Source organism: Leopardus geoffroyi, chromosome B1 (assembly GCF_018350155.1).
Source record: "Leopardus geoffroyi isolate Oge1 chromosome B1, O.geoffroyi_Oge1_pat1.0, whole genome shotgun sequence".
In the NCBI taxonomy this organism is placed as follows: Eukaryota; Metazoa; Chordata; class Mammalia; order Carnivora; family Felidae; genus Leopardus; species Leopardus geoffroyi.
The window spans coordinates 78942594-78964235 of record NC_059327.1 but is presented as its reverse complement, the minus strand read 5'-3'; the positions used below and the strand labels follow the sequence as shown (position 1 = coordinate 78964235).

The window sequence follows — 21642 nt, the reverse complement described above, 5'->3', positions numbered from 1 at the left end:
TGAAGAACAGAACAATTAATCACAGAAATACACTTAGCATTTAAGTACATCCCAGGAAGACGCTTCTTAAGGCAACCCCAAATAGTCACCTTTCTCTAACAGACTCAGATCAATTCAATAGCCATTTAAGGAGCACCCACCATGGGCATGGCCCTGTTTAACATTTTATTTATTGAGAGAGAGAGAGAGAGAGAGAGAGAGAGAGAGAGAGCGAGCGCATGCATGCATGTGTGTGCGAGCAGGGGAGGGGCAGAGAGAGACAGAATCACAAGTAGGTTCCTCCCTGTCAGTGCAGAGCCCCACTTGGGCTCAATCTCATGAACCGTGAGATCATGACCTGAGCCGAAATCAAGAGTTGGACGCTTAACCTACTGAGCCACCCAGACTCTCCAACATTTCATTTTAAATTCACCCTAAACTTTCAATGAGGGTGAACTGCCAGAACAAACAAAACCAGGGAGTTCAGACAGCTTCACTGTGGGTAATAGTCTAAAACCTTTGGTTAGACTGAAAGAATTTGTGTTAACTTGTAAAACTTGCTTCATCCTATTCACATTAACATTCAAATAAAGACTATTTTAATAACTGTCAACTCCTACATATCTATAGTTAACTTTTGTGAATTTGCAGTGGTTGAAAAAGTACTATTCCTTGTTTCCCCTCGTCTGGGAGAATACTGGACTTCAAGAAAGGTATAAAGTAGAGTAAGTGTCTTTGGCATCTGTCCTCCTCTCTCTTACAGTCTTCATTTCTGGGCTTACATCAGCTCATCTTTTGTTCCTTTTCTCACCCCCTGTATTCCCAGGGACATCATGGTATTCTTCTGTTTGCAGAGTTTCACCAGGGCATGTTCCTCTTCACAGACCCAATCATCAGAGCTTTCCCCAATCTTTTTTCTTATGCCTCTTGGCTGACCATAGGTAATCCAAGAAATTGCTTATAAATTACATTATATTATTATTATTATTATTATTATTATTATTATTATTATTGAGACAGAGAGAGTGCGAGTGGAAAAGAGGGGCAGAGAGAGAGGGAGAGAGAGAATCTTAACCAGGATCCATGCCCAGTGCAGAGTCTGACACAGGGTTTAATGTCATGACCGTGAGATCATGACCTGAGCCAAAATCCAGTCAAATGCTCAACAGAAAGAGCCCCCCAGGCGCCCCAAGAAACTGCTTTGATTAATGAACTGGGACAATGTGATAACAATTCTAAGTGATGTTTCTGTAGATTAAGAAGGACTTTATTAATAAAATTATATAGCATAAAAAGTGACTACAGTAGGGATTTCAAGGACAATTTAAAGGGTGCTGGAGGCAAGATGATATTTTCAGAAAGAACAGTCTTTCAGGATCTCCTACAACTTACTTGATAGGTCATGGTTTACTGGTCTATGCTCAGATTAGCCCTGGTTATGAGCTGCTAATAATGGGCTCAACTTGCGTTTTCACAAACAGAATGTATTTCACCTTATGGATATTTCGAGGTGGAAATGTCCTATTTCAATCACCAGCACAAGAAACATAGATTAACAACAGAACCCTTAGCCCTAACAGCTCAGGAGAAATGACCACATTGACAGATTTTCCCTACACACTTCATTAGTTTGGTAGTGATTACAAAATTTGGTATGAGGACGTGACAGAATAACTCCAACTGCACTCTTGGGGAGATGGTGAAATGTGTTGCCCTGACTTTTCTTCTTCAGGATGCAGACCTTGAAAGGAGAGGCATGCCTACCTGGAAGTACCTTTGCCCACTTCACGACTTGGATCATCTGTTTGCCTGCTAAGCGGTTTAGAGTGGAGAGTAGGTTTTCGGCTGTGTCTGGTTTTGAGTTGTCGTAGCCTGCATACACGATCTCAGGCTCGATGTTTTCAAGGATCGCAACAGGGGTAGGCGTGAGCGCTCGTGAGATTGTGGACAGCTGAGGAACCAGCGCTGAGTTGACCGAGGGCTCTTTTGCAGGAGCTATGTACGTTGTCCCCTCCTCGGGGCTCTGGGGGGGTGGGGGAGGGGGCGGGGGCTGCTGCTGTGACTGCTCCTCGTGAATACCTTTTAACTTGCCCAACTTCTTTGACTTTCGAGCTGTAAAAGAAATTGTAAATAATAAGGGAAAATTTAAATTAGGATTGGGATACCTTACATGAGGTAAGTTACAATTAAACATTGACTTAGTTGACTACTTTTCTTTTAAAGATGTCTTGTCACAGTAACAGAAATAGAGCCTTCTCAGTGATTTTCTAATATCGGGCACAGTCCTAAATGTTTTATATTAATTAACCAATTTAACAATTTTATGAGTAGGCACCATTAAGTTTCTTATTTTATAATGAGGAAACAGGCCAGAAGGGTTAAGAAATAGGTAGGTCTAAGATCACACAGCTAACACATGATAGAGATGAGCGTTCAGAGGAAGGTAAAATTACTTCATATGCTAATAAGTTACATATGTCTCCATTAAATCTTATATAAACCAGTAACTCCCACCTATTTTCCACCAGGTTGCCAACAAGTGCTAGAATGGGTCTTCTTCTAATGCAGTCTCTGCTCCCTCTAATTAGCTTTGCTGGCCCCTTTACTAGTTCCTGTACTTCTCTACCACTTACTCTTCCTGTTCTGGTCCATGTGTCATCGATGGCTTATGCGGTTATTTGGCATAAATTCTGCTAGCCCTAATCCCCAGTTACACTGTGAACCACTGAAACACAAAGACTGGGTGTTCCTCCTCGTTTACAGCCCCTGTGGCACGCTGGTGAATGCTATACCTGGAGAAAGTGATTTATAGATTTCCACTGAATTAATGGGAGAGCAATCAACCCCAAAGCAAGGCAACAAGATGGAATAAATTAAATATCTAGATGATTTCAAATTGGAGCGCTAACTACTAAGCTAACTACATGTATAGGAATTAATGCTGCAAAAAACCATGTTTAAGTTACACCAACGCACACATATACAATATTTAAAAATCTGACCCACTCTATATTTTGAATACAAATCAACAATTCACATATCATATAATCCAACTAAAAAATATCATACTACAATATTAGAATCCCACTTCAGATTTTTAGGAGAACTTATTATGTACGAGTGACATTATGTTCTGATTTACCCAGAACAGTCCTGGTTTATGCTGGTTTTCCCGGCATGATTACCAATAATGCCCTGTTTATTCTTACAAGTGCCATATTTTGGACAATAAATATAATGTGGTCATTTTAATTAAAACCAAAGGATCAGTAAGTATTAATTTTAACAGAAACTGCTTTTCTTTCTCATTTTTCTCAAGGGCACTTAAAATAGACGAGAAATGAAAGAATGGGGAGATGTAAGGGAGACTGGAAGGTAGATGGGAGGTTGGGTTTTGGATGGCAGGTATGTGGGGTCAATGGGTAGACAGATAACTGTTTGTTTGTTTGTTTGTTTGTTTTTTGAGACAAAGAGAGACAGGGGAGGGGCAGGGGAGCAGGGGAGGGGCAGAGAGAGAGGGAGACACAGAATCTGCAGCAGGCTCCAGGCTCTGAGCTGTCAGCACAGAGCCTGACATGGGACTCGAACTCACAGACCGTGAGATCATGACCTGAGCCGAAGTCGGATGCTTAACTGACAGAGCCACCCAGGTGCCCCTTGATGTATGACTTAAAGGATAAAAAGAAAAGAAAGCTTAGAAATGCCAAATTGAGCTTAGAGCTACAGTAATAACTTATTTGCAATTGTAAGGTTTTCTTTATTTTATTTTTGTTTATTATTTTTGAGAGAGAGACAGAGTGCGAGAGGGGCAGGGGCAGAGAGAGAGAGGGGGAGACACATAATCCAAGGCGGGCTCCAGGCTCCTTGCTTTCAACACAGAGCCTGACGCAGGGCTCAAACCCACAAACTGTGAGATCATGACCTGAACCAAAGTATGACGCTCAATCGACTGAGCCATCCTGTAAGGCGCCCCTGTAAGGTTTTCAATTTCACTGAAGAATTTCAAAACTCTACTTAGTTCAAACATGTGAGGGACTTCTAGCATACACGTTTAATGCAGAGGAGAAATATGCCACACTAATTAGCTTGATTTTAGAAATAACCATTCATGATTACAATAATGGCCATTAATCTTTACCACATTCATCACAGAAACACTTACCGATTTAGATGAACGACAAGCCACTGGCCAACAATAGATCTACCTGCCACACATCTATTAAACACTGGAACTGGGCTTAAAAGATAGAATTCCTATATTTTAAGGAGTTTTAAAATTAGCAAAACAATTTTAAAGCAGTCATTTCAAATCGTTTCATTTCTTTACAGACTACCTCCATCAATAAAAGATTTCTGGCAGAAAAAATCTGATGTTTGGAATTGTTTTAATGAAAAGCGAATGTATCATATTCACATGTGCTAATGGGAAGCTGTCGACAAGTACTGCACAGTAGTGCTAAACTTACGGTATGTAACTAAGATGCTTCTGACAAACAAATGAGTGAGCCACCAACCAAGAAAAAAAATCAGCAAAGTGCCTCATCGATAGCATACTTAGATACTCAGGAACTGCCTGGGTCACATAAACTTTTCTCTAAGCCTCAAGGAGAAATGGAGACGATAAGGCTCCCCTCTCCTATGTCACAGAGGGCTAACTGCATAAGAAAAATAAAACCATGTTGAAAGTTACTGCTGACACCTGAAGTAATATTTCAGTGTTACTTCCATTCTTTCCATAATTCTTCAAATACTAAAAATATTCCAGTTCATTAAAATGTCCTCCTTCTTTATAAGACTACATCTGATGATAACTGTAATTTGATTGACTAGCAACAGCCAAGGGTTATAGTTTCAAATTTTATTAAAAGTGATATTTGCTTGCAAATTAATTGTAAAAATCATATTTCTTTTTGGCCTTAGGTCTATACTGCTGTGTTTATTCTCATGGCTGACTTAAGGTCAATGCTATAAAATATCATGAACATTTTCTCTAGCACTTATCCACAAGGCTATGGCTTGTAGCATAACCTATTGAAGAGATTATCAACATTATGTTTGGTATTTCAGTTACACTTAACTTTAGCCTATGATTTGGGGAATATATGTGGGACACGCTTGGAACTGAGTAATAATCTATATTTATTTAAACAGCTCAAGGTAATAAATATCTTCAGTGTGTAGATTTTGCAGCCATGTGTATCCATCCAATATCTTTTCTAAAAGCACGGGGAGATACATAATTAGTTATACTTATATTACTCGAAGTAGCCTTTCTAAAGTGTTTGGAAAGTTTATGCTGCTCTTCTAATACGTGTTATATTCTAAAATGAAAGTTCCTAAAAGTTGGTAATAGTGTCTTACACATTCCTAAAACATCCTTTCCATTATGCTTATGGGTACTTAATAAATGCTGAATTTATTTCAAATTCACATTTTGAGAAACTTTAATAAATTATTATACTCTATTAATGGAGTTATGCTATATGGTTTCCCTTCTAATCCTTCTTTCTTTATCTAATTTGCATTATTTTTATACTTTAAGATTAGCCACAGCTTCAAATCCAAGTGTATAATTAAGATGTTTGCTAATTACGCAGGAAAATCTTTTGCCAAAGATCCTTAATAAGCATGTTTCCATTATCCAAAGCATCAGTGAACATAAATTGGGGGTCTTAGCACTGCCTACAAACCACCTTACTAAATTAACATGGAGTTAATGGGCATTGGGCTTGGGGACCCATGCTCCCAGGTGGCCACAGCCACACTTCATTTCTTAAGTGCCAGCAACAGATGTGTGTGTGTGGGGGGGGGGGGGGAGGGTGCATGGAGGGGTACATTAATGTGAATTTAAACATGTCCCAGTCCCACTTGGACCTAAAGGAGTTTCACTCATTCTATGTGGATGTTACAGTAACTAGTATGTGCTTCCTGGCTGCCCTCAGCTGCCAAGTCCTTAATTACCAGCAACATCTGGGCAGCTACTTTTTCCTGGCACTGCTGGAGGCCAGAACTCTATAGGCTCTCCACGATTGTTTCCCCCCCCCCCCCCCACCCCAGGGGCTGTGCAGTGGGGAGGCCCTGCTTCCTATCTTGACCAATATGCAGAACAGCAAGCAGGGCGCATCTGGTGGAACTTTATAAAAAGTGTGAAGAATTCCCATTGAGATCTCATGATTCACAAAGGCCTTGAGACATGGCATGGTAGGTCTTCCTTTGTGGTTTACTCTATGTCCCAAGGTGGACAGGACCTGTAACATACTTTTTGACAAACTACTGGTGTGGAAGAATGATGGCTGGATAGGAATGATTTCATTTTTGCATCTCACAGTAAGATGGTGGGATGGGACTCTCCCATGGTTCATGTTACTTTCATCGTGATCTTTCTCAAGTATGTTCAATTAGAGATATTTTAGTTCAAGAAATGGGTAATTAGGACAGCCTTCCCCCTGCCCCTTCTGGGGTAGAATAAAAGACTAGTATGAGATTTTTTCAATCATGACATTTCACTGGAGAAATTTAAAGTGAGAATTCTGTCATTTTAGAAATGTCTTGAAGTTTTGGGTCTTGGCAGTAAACATTAGAGAGAATAGACTGAGGTTATACAAAAACATGGATTTTCTGTTCACGGGCCAAATATAATTTCTGGTTTGAAGCCACAGGACAGTAACAGTACCCACCCATTCCTCTCTCTTCTCTCTTGCCACCCTCGTCTTGCTCCCGTTTGTCCTATCCTCCTCATCCTCTTTGTTTGCGTGGCTTCTCTTTGCTTTCCTACTGCCAGAGAAGACATGCTCAGAGAGTTAGGGGGACAACCGAGTATTTCTGTGTCATAGAACCAAAGGAAGGAATGTCACCATTCTATAGGTTTAATAGTTTTGCAGCAAAACCTCTCTAACTGGTACTAACAGGAAAAAGAGCACATATTGTTCCCAAGGCAGTACATACTAATGGGAGTGGGGCGACCATCTAGGGGCAATGTGCCTACACTGCTTTAGGAATAAATGATTAGCTTCTCAATGGATAATAAAAAAGTGCATTTCAACTGTTTATAAATACTCCTTGAGTGGTTAAAGAACTTGAAGACAGTGTTTTAAAAAGTATCTCTGAATAGTCTCATGTTAATGTACAAAATTTAATAAATTAACAGGCATTATCAATGTTATTAGCATAGAACACATGCTAAGACAAACTCAAACCTAACTTCTGACCACATTAAAAGACTTTCCACATTACACAGGCCCGCAGATGATAACTATATGAGGTGACATATTATGCAAATTAGCTTGTGGTAATCATTATACATGCACATTATATCACAATACCATGTAGTACACCTTAAATATATATAATCTTTTATTTGTTAATCATAACCTCAATAAACCTGAGGAAAAAAGACATTCTGAATGAGTGGATCTCCATATGTTTAATTTTAATATGTGCACAGGGTATCTATAGACATCTTTGTATCTTTAATAAATACAATTTTGTGGCTACTGTAGAATATATTTATTCACTACTTAGCAGGTAACCAATATCCACCCACTGTGTAGAGGTATGCTGTTTTTGTGAGCAGTGCAATGTTGAGTAACAAGATCTGAGCCTAGACAAGAGATAACATCTTGGGGACGTTCGATCAATACATAAGAAAGTAATTAGGTCTATGAAGCGGGCAATGATAAGTTTGGGGTCGGTGGTACTGACAATATATTTGGAGAGTCAGACAATGGCAAGGAGAAGTTGTTGTATCTTTCTACGGGAGGTCACAATTTACAATACCCCTCTGCCATTAATTCCCACCATGTCCTGGTTTGCTTCCAGTGTGATTCATGTTTTACGGAAGACCCATGTGGACCAGGCCACCTTCCTGTGTTGGGAATCCACCCAAATTTAAGCACAACTGACCTCCCCTCAAAGAGGGGAGACCCTCAGACCAGAAGCCAAATCTCAGAAGAGAGACTCAGGGGAATCCGAGGCAGTCAGAATAGGGGTCCACTAATTGTGCAGAGAGGGTAACAAGGTTCTGAAGACAACCCCCAATGACATAGTCTGACACTTTCCCTGCCAGAGGTACAAAGTCAGAAAGGTGCAAAGTCAGCACCTCCCTACGAGGTACTTCTGGGGGCTAGATAGACAGCCAGACTTATGAAGGTGAAGCAGCATGTCTTCGAGGTCTGGCCAGGTTGAGACTACTTTAAATCAAGCAAGAATCTTATAAGAGGAAACAATGTCAGAGAAATGGCCTCTTGGTGGTAGGTTTGTATTGAAGCAAGAGACTGCCATAGGATTGAGTGGCAGGACTGAGCATAAATCGTAGTTCCAAAGCTCTCTGTGGCACGACTTCTTTCTTTTTTAAGTTTATTTATTTATTTAGAGAGAGACAGAGACAGTATGAGAATGGGAAGGGCAGACAGACAGGGAGAGAGAGAATCCCAGGCAGGCTCTGCACTGTTAGCACAGAACCTGACATGGGGCTCGAACCCGCGAACTGTGAGATCATGACCTGAGCCGAAACGGACAGTCAGACGCTTAACCATGCCCGTGGCGCCCCTGGGACCCTACTCCCGCAGAACTGTAAGCAGTGGTGGGGCAGGGAAGTAGCAGGCACCTCAAGGCCAGCTGGGGTGGACGGTGGGCTGGTTACATGGAACACCTTCTACCTGTACCTTGCCATTTATATGCTGATACGTACCCCCAAGGAAGTCTCAGGGGAAACAACAAAATGACAAATCTTTTACCCACAAAGCCCTGGACAAAAAATACTTAGTGAAGAGGAAAAAAAAGTGGGAAAAGACTGGGATCGACTTATTCTACAGTAGAGGGTGAGGAGGGACGTGAGAGACGAAATAGCAATTTCAAAAACTTAACAAGGCACGTGGCAAACCCTGGTGAGGATCTGCTTTCTATCCCCATTGAAGTTAAGATAAGATATAAAGGGTTTAAAGGGCAGAAGAAGGGATTGAGATTAGATATCAGGAGAATTTCCTTCAAGTGTTCTGGAATGCATTATGGAGAGAGCCTGGAATGAATTACCAGCAAGAGCACGTAATATTATTTTCTAAAACTCTTAAGTAATAGGTAGACAGGCATCCTGCTTGCCTGAGTGCAGTTCTGTCCAAAGGTAGAGAAACGTGATTCAATGAGTTACTGAGATCCAGTGGCCCCACAATGGAAGAAAATCAGACCTCCACTGTACGTTCCGGCCTTTCATTTGTCTGAAAGGAACTTCTCTGGTTCATATTTGTTTGAGAAACAGGAATAAATCCCTTACCCCTATAAATGTGGTGAGAAATAAATTTAGAAGTATTTTTCCAAAATAAGCTCAAAAGACAAATACTGCGATGTCAGAATGCATGCCTGGAAAAAGGTCCAGCACCATGGAAAAAAACACGTCAAGTCCTCTATGCTCTCTTCCACCCTATCCCCCAGCAGTCACACCTTGTTTGTTAGAAACAGTTTCACCACTATAAGCTACAGGACTGTTTGCTTTAGTTCTGTGTTTAAAATGGGCTCTTTGATTTTCTTCTAATCCTGAGACTATGTAATTTTCTTAGTGGGGAAAAAGCAATAGTAAAGAGCTACCATTGATTGGGGATCTGTATGTTAAGCGCTAGGACACCATTTTTTAAAAATATCTCATTTAATCCTCCTAAGGGCCTTGTGGGGTAGGTACTATTGTCATCCCCGTCGTACAGGGGGGTGCAGTGGTTTGCAGGGGGTCACAAGGATGGCACTTGTGACTGTGGCAGAGTCAGCAGGTGGTGGGCTACTGTAATGACATGGGAAAACAGAAGAGAGGAACCCCATTACGTTTGCAGATGACATCAAACCAAGAGGCCAAAGGGGTGTGAAAAAGGGCCAAGCCCTCAAATGACTTAAATTTTCGGCAAGGTTACCATTAGGTTACCTGTACTGAAAAGATTATTAATCTCTTTAACAGGAGGCATATAACAGCCTGTACCAATCCACAAGATATTTTCTTTCCTAATTCCTTGGGCAGAACAGTCAACTTCTGTGGACTCGGGGGCTGCTCCTGTAGCAGGCAACCCAGGCTTTATGCTTTTGCTCCATGTGAAGACACCGTAATCCTGATGGAAGGAGATACCAAGAGGCAGAATTCAAACTGGTCTGTATGAAAAGTAGAATTCATGGGGGAAGAACCTACTACTTCTGATTAAAAATAAAGTTCCTAAGTTCCATTGCACCTGAGAGTTGAGTTCTTTGCACAAATAGATATTTGAAATCAAATGAACATTCTTAAGAAAATACACATTATTTATCTGCTTTGTAAATTCGCATTCTTTAGGAATAACTATGCCATGCTCAAGATTGATACAACTGTGTACGCAAAACAAAACACAAACAAATAAGCAAAAAAAAAAAAAAGTAGAGAAAACCTCCATCTAGTTTTATAACATACTTAAAATAAGAAAAACAGAGCCATGATAGCTGTGGACGCCAAGCAAAAGTTCCCTCCCTCAGTTAAAAAGTTAATTCTTTAACAGCTGCAAGGGTTGCCTTCTTGGCATATGTTCGAGCACAGAATTTATTACACAAAGCATGATCTCATTGGGTATGCAAGGTAAATAGTCTCATTAAGGATGTTTTATGAAGAAACATTACTGTTCTAACAAGGTCAAAGGGTGAATAAGGTATGAGAAAGAGGCAGAAGGCAGTGACCTGGAAACAGACTACAGTGCACAGCTTAATTTACTGTGCCTTCCTGAGCCCCAGTACGATCCTCCATAGGCTCAGGCCAAAAAGAACTGGTCAGATGCTAGAACACATGCTGGGCAGAAAACCCATAGAAAGGGCCCCATGCACACCTCCTCAAACCAGCAAGTCTGCTAAATAGGATCTACCTTAAGCAATTGTATGTATGTATTTATAAAAGTTTATCCAATAGATATACTAGGAGGTTATTTACCCTAGGTTAATGGCATTTTTCTTTATAATATTTTCAGCAAAACATTCTGTAAATAAGCTCTCAGAGAACATTTAAAATATAATGCTTTAACATTTGCCTGAGTGTCACATTTAGGCAGGTTTCAATTATTCCGTTTTTCCCTCTTAGCATCTGCTCTCACTTCATTGCAATGGCTTCTTCGTCTTGGACCCTTTAATTGTACCCAGTGACCTTACGGCTTGCAAGTATTCGAGAATTCTAATGCAACGAGGGAAGATGCTTAAATTCAATTTCAGATTTTTTTATGACTACTATTTGTGTACCTGAGAATTAAAAACTATGGAGTGGAATGGAAAAATATGCAGACTAAGAGAATAGTTTTATCTCCAATACCAGTTTTTTTCAAAATATTTTATCCTTAGCTCAATACTCTTTCTGTAAAAGAATTACAGCCACATCATTATAGTTTTAATTATCTTTTATGGACTATTACTTAACAGCATATTTTATATAAAATTGTCTCAATTTTAAGCAAATTATAAGTAACACTTTACATTATTTACATGAAAAGTAAACTGACTAGGTTCTAGTTGAGACTACCAATGTTGAGATTATAATTGAATGATTAAAAATTATTAAAACTTAGCAAGAGAAAGAATTGAACTAGATAACAAAACACAGAATAATAATACCATGAATTGATATAGACACGTACTTTTCACAACTGGCATAACACAGAAAACATTCTGTATTTCTGACTACTATTAGTCTAGTGTTTTAACATTTTAAAAATGCAAGATAAAGAAGCCAAGCAGAATTAAAAAATATATATTCATATTAGAAGCTAAGACTAATATAAAAAAAGGATGAGTGTAATAAGTACATGTTAATGAGTTAACAGGATGCCACTCAAGTTGGGGGGGGGACAATTAAATAGGCCTGAGGTTAGAGAGAATGTCAATGTTTGTATCTTTTATGCATTTTAAATAAATATTACTCTACATTTTATTCCACTGACATTATCAGAATAAGTCTAAATTAGGAATTAATAGTAGCCAATGATGCATGTACTTGAAAAAAAATTATTTTTCTAGGCTGGGATCTCTTCAGGATACAGGCTGAATTGGTCTGGAAACTCCCAGATAAAGCAGAGCCAAACCAAATGGCCTTTTTTGAATAAGTGATTCTCTTACATTTGCTTCTCATGGTTTCATTCCAACTTTTCTCTGCACACAGAGTTAGTACTAAAACATTTTGAGGCGCTCTGATGATGTCTTGTGTTGGCAGGTCTCAGGTCCCTGCTGAGGACGAGGCCTTCTCAGCTGCCTGGTGGTGAGCAGAGCCATGCCAGGGTGGGGGCAGACACACATGCCTGACCTCGCAGCTCTGTTTAGAAGATGAACGGCTATTTTTTCATCTGGTATTCTGCCACAGTGTAAATTCCAGAGCTTTGGTGACTCTCTCAAAACCTAATTCAGCACGGCAGGCTGGACAAAAAGAGTCTTTAAAAGAATACGCTTTCCACTTAAGTTTCAAAAATATTATTCAAATGTATATCACTTAGCTACACTAAAAGCAAAAGGTCCAAGAAAGCATTTAAGAAAGTTCTTAATAAATATGATGCTAACTCATCAAAAGAAACTTTTAGGAGAAGTAAACATTAGATCCCTTTTTATATTGAGGGATTCCTTATAATCTATTTTGCCTTCACAGAGGAGAAAGAACAGTAGATTTAGATGAAAACAAGTCAGCCCATCTCTGCCAGAGCTAGAAGATGAGCTGCCCTGAAGAGGTCTTCTGGAGACGATTTAAGTAGTTCCGGAAGGATAATTGGGCCATTCTGGAAGTTTTCCTTTTGTGCTGTAATTCATATTTATGCCACTGTTAGTAATTTTTAAAGTAATGTCACATTTACAATAAGGATATTAAACAAAAAACACTTACGGTTTCTTCTCACAAATTGCCTACCATTTTCCTATCGGTATTCTGCTTATGTTCCAAAGATAGGTTTCCCTTCATTTAAAACATAGTCTGCTAGCATGTTGTGATTTTTAACACTTCTATATGTAACTGGGAAGAATTCATGGTGCCTTTGATGATAAATTTCACTGATGGCTTTGCTGATGTTAGAACAAGTCTCTTCTAGTGTAATGGGGTAGCCCACGGCTGTCACCCCAGAGCAGAGGTCTTTGCTAGGAGTCAGTTCCTCATTGCTGATTTGGGTTAGCGCCAATTTCATGCTAGGATTTTCAAACAGACAAGTGGTTCTAAGTTACACACCATGTAAAACACAATTTTTAGCGTCCATAATAATTTTTAACTTCCATAACTGAATGGGGATGATACAAGCCTATAACCTTCCCTGCAAAGAATTTGTATTCTTTAATAGCAATTTCTTTGGGCCCAGAGTTAGGATTAGAAATTCTTTTCAATTTGAGAAAGAGTGTGTGTGTGTGTGTGAGAGAGCACACACGCAAGAGGCGAGGAATGGGGGGGGTGATAGAGAGAAGAGAAGAGAAGAGAAGAGAAGAGAAAAGAGAGAAGAGAGAGAATATGAATCCTAAGTAGGCTCCATGCTCAGCACAGAGCCCAACACAGGGCTTGACCTCATGACCCTGGGATCATGACATGAGCCGAAATCAAGAGTCAGGCGCTCAGCCAACTGAGCTACCCAAGCAACCCTAGAAATTCTTTTTTAGATTCAACAGGGGATGCCTGGGTGGCTCAGTCAGTGGTTAAGCATCCGACTTCAGCTGAGGTCATGATCTCACAGTTTGTCGGTTTGAGCTCCACATCAGGCTCTCTGCTGACAGCTCAGAGCCCGGAGCCTATTTTGGATTCTGTGTCTCCGTCTCTCTCTGCTCTCCCCCCACTCATGCTCTGTCTCTCTCTGTCAAAAATACATAAACATTAAAAAAAAAAAATTTAGATTCAACTATTCTCCCTTTACAGACATGATCACAGAGAATAAAACATCATGAGATAATGCCCAGAATAATGATACACTCTACATTCATTTGTTTGGTTTCTGTATTCTCATGCTCAGAACTTGTCTAAGCATTTTATTGCACAGCAATAAAGGAGGAAAAAAGGGAAGATAAATAAATGAATGCTTTGCTGACATTCAAAAACTGGTTATATGTCTTAACGTGAGGACTACAGTTGCCATTCTCTAACAAAGCTGTTAAGGGAAATAGAGAGTATGTTAGGTTTCACCCCAAGCCCCAATGAGCTAGGCTAGTCTATCCAGAAAATAACTGCAGCCAGGGGCTCAATGAAGCCTTGGTATGATAACAAAGGCAGGTCAGGTGCCCTCCAAGAAGCAGCAAGCCAAGTACAGTAGGAGAGGGCAGGCAGCCCTGCCACTTCTGACCCTGAGAAAGTCTAATGAGGGATGAAAAAGGGAAAAGCCAAAAATAAGTGTTTTACCTCTTTAACTTCATAGAATAACAAGACTAGAGACAGGATCCAGGAAAGAGGTACTCTCCATCCCTAATCTTAGGGTCCAATTTGTACTGCTGAGTTTGACACATCAGCATGATTTCCTTTCTGTGGATGCAATCATGGGAAATGATTCTGCCCTTGACCCTGACACATCCTTGGGGAAGGGGTAGGGATGCAGAGAAAAGCTGTGATCTTCTCCTGCCACAGATGGACCCCCGACGATTCAACGCTGGATATCTATATTGTGAGCACTCTAACAGAGTTATAGCCTTCTAGAACAAGAAGGAACATCACAAATCAGCCAGTTTAATCTCCTCATTTTAAGTCAGACGAAATAAAGTTCCAGGAAGATGAATTCACTGAGATTCCAACTGGTAAAGGGGATTTCTACACATGGCCTCACCATTTCAAGTACAGTAGCCTGTTGGTAGGGTCAGCCATAAGGATTTTTACAGAGGAGGGGCTCAGGGAAACCCGTGAAAACACATTTGCTCAGCAAGACATTTACCTGTATTTATTTATTATGAAAAACATTTGATGAATATTATGAGGGAGAAGCTAATGACCTCTCCCCAGGACATTCGATAACTATTTTAATATCTGCCAATAAACACAAAGCCACCCAGATAGAATTCCAGCTTTCTTAAAAATAGCTTCTTTGGGATTATGATGAGAAGTGGTCAAAGTTGGATAACAAAGTTACCCATGACCCTTGGTGGCAAGCTGGTTAGCAGACCAACGATGTTTGCAACTTACAGCGACTGTAAGTTGTCTTATCTGTGTGGAAGGACATCTGTGTTGGTAATGACATCCCAGAGGCTATGCCTTGATAAATGATCCAAATAACTGCCACGTATCCTTCTAATTATAAATTTCAACAAGACACTGAATAGCTGCTGTAGACCTATCAAAGTCCTGTGATTTGAACTCAATTTTTATAATACATGGGATGCCAGTCATGAGCTGAAGCTCCTGAAGGCAGGTATCTGCATAAACATGTAGTTTTCCTGAGTTCCAGGAAGCATTTGGAGAAATAGCTCTTATGTGCCTATAAATGCCCTCCCCTTTTTGCCTCCATGGAACAACTACATGGCATAAACTATGATCTCAATTTTTGGTAATATTTCATATGCATCAGTTTGGTCAAGGAATCACTTACATGGATTATTTCTAATATTTTCAAGTTTTTAATCTTTTATTTTCAGGGAAGCACTATCAACCAGTGAAAAGACATATAGTATATTACAAAAAAAGTAGAGAAAAGAGACCAGAAATTTTGGAAAGAAACTCTGTAAGATATATTATTCAGCTACTTGGATGACTGATTGTCCATAAATATTTTAGTTTATTTCCCAAAGTGTAAATAACTATTAAAAGATATGTAATTTTTAAAGGCTTAGTAAAAGTAACAATATAGTTAAGGAGTTCAACTAATAAAGGATCCAAAAAAAGTGGAGAGAAGCAGATATCATGAAAACGAGGGCTGTCCTACCACTTTCACTGTGGTCTGTGCACGGTCTTCCTTAGAATCACCTGCTTATTTCAAGAAGCAGAATCTTGGCCCACCCCAGAACCACATGTCATAATATCTACAAGTGGGGGCTGAGAGTCTCCATTTTTTAGAAACTCCCATGTAGATTTTTTCTACATTCTGAAATTGACAACTACCAACCTAAAGGTTCTGAATGAGATTCCAGGAAGAGGAAACAGAGTATCTGGGAAAAAGTGCTTTAAAATAAAGGCAAGTAAGAAGGGAAGGAGGGATACACAGAAATTAAAAACAGGGTCTACATGAAGATTTCTCAATCGTATCACTGGGGCCACAAAACTATTTGTTGTTGGGTTCTGTCCTATGCAACGTAGAGGCCTATGCAATTTAGCGGGATCTCTGGCCCTCTACTCCCCTAAAGGCCAGTAGCACACTCTCACTCTAAGTTGTGGCAACCAAAAGTATTTCCAGACTTGGCCAAATATCCCTCCAAGGGATATAATTGCTGCTGATTGAGAACCACTGGTCTGCGCTACGGAAGTTGATAAAAACAGGAACAGTAAGCTAGAAAGATAATTAAATTCCTAGACTATATAAAAACAAGCAAATGAGAACTGAAGTAAGCAGCATGCTAATTTATGATGCTCCTAAAGTTAGTTTCCTTGATAGCAAAAGTCACAAACTGGAAAGTAAGCTAAGTAAAATTAAAAAACAACAACAACAAAAAAAAACCCTTCATTTTCATCATTCAGAATGTGGCATATTTCACAAAAAAATTGTATTTCTGATACCTCAAAAAGAAATCTTAAATTCTGACAAGATCTGCCTGTTTTCTCCCATGGCAACAAATGTCTGGAGCTGAGAGCTGGCCATGCCCTTTCAGATGAAGCACTGAAGGTTTTCCCCTGCTCTCTACAGATAGGTGAATTCTATACAGAATTCCTTATTTGTGTCACCGGTGTTGTAAAGGATTGGAACCTATCCATACATTTAAAACTTACGTTTTGTTTTCTGGAAATCCAAGTCTTATTACCAGTGCCACACCACAAACGTATTTTACGAGCAACATGGGCACAACATACAGTGCACTAGAGAAGTTCCTGCAGCTTAGTGTAATCACAGCAGCAGGTTTACAATTTAAAAGGCATGGCCAAGTGCCCTACCACGCCCAAAGGGTGTGTGTACTGACTGACAAGTGCATATCCTGTAGGTTATTACACTCATAAAAAAAAATGAGTAATGACTGACTGACTTCAACATTCTCACATTAAAATTCAAGCTGGGCTTTATACAATAGGCTTCCTTACTAACTATCCATTAAAAGAATATCTGTTCCTGTAATGAAACAAAGCATAATCTTCCTTCAGCTGTGTTGCTGGCACTGCTCCCCATGGTCAACATCCTGCTGACACCACCTGGAGGGAAAAAGGTGCACACCCCTAGGTTTATAGCCTGTTTCTCATCTTCGGAAGTTGCACCTTTTCCCCATCCCATGAATGCTAGCCCTTCGCCCAGCGAAATTAAGTGTGCAATTAAACCTGACTACTGTGTGAAGGAATTTCCAGGTATAACCTGCCCAGAGTTACTTCAATCATGAGTGTGGTTTCATGCTGTTCAGTTAGTTAGGCACACATTTTCCTAATGGGTGGAGGCCTCACAGATACTGTCTGATAACATTCTCCTTCTTCAGCTTGTAGGTTTCTCTATTTCCCAGAAATGGAGCCAGAATACTATCTTCAGGTTTATGGTCATGAACACAGCATTGCTTATTTCTGCTTTACTCAACTGGCCACCCAAACATGGGCTGAGCGTTTGTTTCTGTCAATCTTAGCGAAGTTCTTGGGAAGATAGGTCCCTCTCTCACCTGAAATCAGTACATATACCTGACTTTGACCTAGGGTTACAAATGTTCTGGAAACCATGATTCCACTGATGTAGCTCATGATCCCTGGGATTTAGGATCTCACTAAGCTGCTCAACTAAATCTTCATCTTAACCTATTCATCTCAGGTTTCCCTTACTCCTGTGTTTCCTTTCCATTACCTCTTGGCTTTGTCTTTTCAAATTTATTTTGGGGGCTCATTTCTCTAGCCCTTTCACTCCAGGTCAACTCAAACTAGCCTCTCTTGACCTTAAACTTAAACTTCACTACAAATTACCAGACCAGGGCTAGAATTTCCACCTTAATAGCTACAAGAGCTATCCCAAGATGGCCATTCTCTCATGTTGGGGACAAAAACTGTGGTTAAATAAGCATAATTTGGAAGTTCAAAAATCACATAAAATTCCTCATCAGTAAATGAAGACATACACAAAAACTTTTTTGCAATATGTTATCATTTAAGAAGTTGCCAAATTATACTATATAAGTCAACATTATGATCAAGACTTATATGTTTTTTTTGGAAACTGCACCTTCTTGGTAAAGGGATGGAAACAACAATATTTATAGAAATTTCTTAAAATATCATCCTTGGAATCTTTGTTATGGGACTGTTTACAAAATGAAGCCTACTGTGCCTTTAATAACTATATAACCAAACTTACAATTTTTTGCTAAAGTCAGCTTAGCTATGTATGTGCAAGGTTTAACTGCAGGCTCATTCACTCATTTATTCAGTAAGCATTTATTAAACACTGACCGACTTGTTCCAAGTGCTCTAGATATGAAGACAAAGGGACAACTTTGCTCCTAAGAAATTCTTGACTAGTTGGCATGAAATACCTATAAACAAATAATTGTAATAAAAACTGATAAATGCTACAATAGGGGCTTTGGAAGCACAGAGGAGGTACTAATTGACTTCATCTAAGGAAGTAATAAAAAACTCTATACAAGAAGTCTTAATAAAATACATACATATACAATATCTGGAACAGCCTAAAAGGGAGTGAAAGTTCTTTCCAACTGTGTAAAAGATTGATCTGTGAGGGCTGCACTTAATGTGGAGGTGATGCAGTGTTTGAAGCAGGCCTGGGGTGGGTGATGGAGACTAATTAGCATACGGAAGGAATATGTAGGCCATTTAAGAATTGTGCGGACAAAGGCACAACCAGAAAGTTGTGAGCAAGAAATCAGAGTGGCTTCATGGAAAGAAGTGGTGCCAGGGGGTAAGGGGAGAGGGGAATGAGCTGGGTGAGTATGCAGAGGGCCCAAGTCAGGAAGCAATCCAGAAATCCCAAAGCAGCAGTGTGTTTTGATGGGTATAGGTTGTTAATAGTGTGATGGCAAAATAATGGTCCTCCAAAGACATTTACCACCTAATGCCCAGAACACGTGAATGTGTTATCTTATAGGGCAGACACGTGAATGTATTATCTTATAGGGCAGAAGGGACCCTACAGATTGAAATACATTAAGGTAGGAGAGATGCCTTTAATCTGGCTTTGAAGATGGAAGAGAGTCATGAGCCAAGGAATATGGGCAGACTCTAGAAGCTGAAAAAGGCAAGGAAATGGATTTCCTCCTTGAGCCTCTACAAAGGAACACAGCCTGCTGATATATTATTTTAGCTCAGTGAGACCCATTTTGGATTTCTGACCTCTAGAACTATACGGCAACAAATTTGTGTTGTTTTCAGTTTGTGGTACTTTGTTATAGCACTGATAGGAAACGTGGTCACATAGGAATACAGGTGGTTTTCTTGGCCTTCCTATGCCTACTGCAAATGAGAGGACTTTGCTGTGCCTGACAAAGTGTGCTGTCACTCAAACCACTGAGACTCACTGGCAGGAACTTTTCTGTAGCTCAGGACCAGAGGGAGCTGTGGGCGGGAGAAGTCACTGGCGGTGTGGAGGGCACACTGGAGCAGCTGGAAGGACTAGTTACACAGGGTAGAGCCTAGGAGCGGCACAGAACCTTTCAAGGGGCAGGGTAAGCAGGTAGAGGCGAAAGGGGTGTATGTGAGTTGAAAACAAACCAAGCCTTGTGTTCGCTGTGTTATGTTCAGTCACGGGATCCTATTTATTTTGAATTCCAAATAACCTAAGGGGAGGCTTCAGATTCTGTTTATTAAAGAAGAAAATGAGTCAAACATTTTGAAAAAAACTGACCTACTGGATATGAAAGCTTGTTGGGAATGGGGCAGTTAGTGAACCTTAGAGTAAATAAATCAAATACAGCTAAGTCTTTTAAGTTTTATTTTGAATCTGTCTTAGATTCCAGAGTATTTTAATCAAATTTCTTATATAATATTTAAAGCCTGATAAGGATTTTTGTTTAATCATGAAACAACTGGAAAGCCAACAATATGTCATCACTAATATTATCTGAAAAGAGTTTAATGATGTGACCAAACCATCTCTACTGGGAAAGAATGGAGAAGTGGGTCAAGATGTCCTTTGCTCTTTAGAACAGTGTGGAGAACAGACCCACTTGAGGTCTTGGACGACACCACATACACAAACATCTGACCCACTGACTACCAGCTTGAGAGGGGACAGCCACAGTGCTGGCATGGGGCACTCTAAGTGGGGGGAGGAGATATAACCTAGCTCCTTTTCTCTCTCCTCAGTGGGGGCAAATGTCTACACATGTCCAGGGTATGAGGTAGGAGCAAATGAACAAACGTGAGGTGACACCTAAGATGGCATTTCTAAATCTGTTTCTTCTCTCGTAAAAAATCACAAACCTTTCCGTGGACTCTCTCACCCCCCAGTTTCCTTCCTGAGATTATTCTCAGCCTTCTCATCTCTTTCCTCACTCTTGGCTCCCCAGAAGAGAGCTGTAGGGTCACTGTTTCAGACTTTTCCTCTCTGACGATAAGAAACCTTCCTTCATCTTTGCATTCTGAACACTCTGTCCCCAAATATTTGTAGCATTTAAATGTAAAATTTAAAAAGTTATTGCTTAGAAAAGCACAAACCAATAGTCAGTGGACTAAAAGCTAACATGGACCTTTGAAGGGCTGTTAGAGTTGACAAGGAAAATACAAATATATATTAACTTCAAATATCATTTTTAGGGGACCTCTCCTGATAAAGAAATATTTTCCAAATGCTGATTAGTGATTTACTTAAAAAGAGAAAAGTAATGCTAAGTAGAAAAAAATAAATAAAACAATGGTGCTTTAAAAAAAAAAAAAACCAATGAGGGTGGGCGACTGGGTGGCTCAGATGGTTAAGCCTCCGACTTTGGCTCGGGTCATTATCTCATGGTTTATGGGTTCAAGCCCCACATTGGGCTCTGTGCTGACGCCTCAGAGCCTGGAGCCTGCTTCGGATTTCGTGTCTCCCTCTCTCTCTCTGCCTCTCCTCTGTTCATGTTCTTTCTCTCAAAAATAAACATTAAAAAAAAAAAAAAGAGGAGCGCCAGGGTGGCTCAGTTGGTTAAGGGTCTGACTCTTGGCTTCAGCTCAGTTCATAATTTCCCACTTGTGGGTTTGAGCCCCACAATAGGATCTGCACTGACAGGGCTGACAGTACAGAGCCTGCTTGGGACTCTCAACTACTCCTCTCTCTCTGACCCTTCCCTGAAGCACAAGCTCACTCGTGTGCATGCTCGCTCTCTCTCAAAAATAAAGAAATAAACATTTAAAAAACAAACAATGAAAGGGCTTTCTTATCCTAAGAAAACTGCTGCCAGTGTTCTAGTAACCCCTAGAACAGATGTTCTTGGCTCTAGTGTACTGATGTACAATGCATACTATTTTAAAAGTAAAGATGCCCGTGCTCCCTCAGATTTACTGCATGAGGGTCTCTGGGAGTAGGGCACGGGTGAGTGGGTTTAAAACAAAGACTTGACAGATGAACGTGATATACAGTGAGAACCAAGAATGACTGATCGTTTAATTACACAGTCCTCTTGGGCTTCCTGTTGTTCCTTTGC

The 21642-nt window shown here is 40.0% G+C and overlaps 1 protein-coding gene across 2 annotated transcripts in view; it reads right to left on the bottom strand.

Moving 5' to 3' along the window:
• Nucleotides 1-21642, bottom strand: part of NR3C2 (nuclear receptor subfamily 3 group C member 2) — a 351781-nt gene that overhangs the window by 70026 nt on the left and 260113 nt on the right. For both annotated transcript variants that reach the window (XM_045466119.1, XM_045466126.1), the window contains exon 5: nucleotides 1744-2091. In XM_045466119.1, the coding sequence (XP_045322075.1) occupies nucleotides 1744-2091 (348 nt within the window). The remainder of the gene's footprint in view (nucleotides 1-1743; nucleotides 2092-21642) is intronic.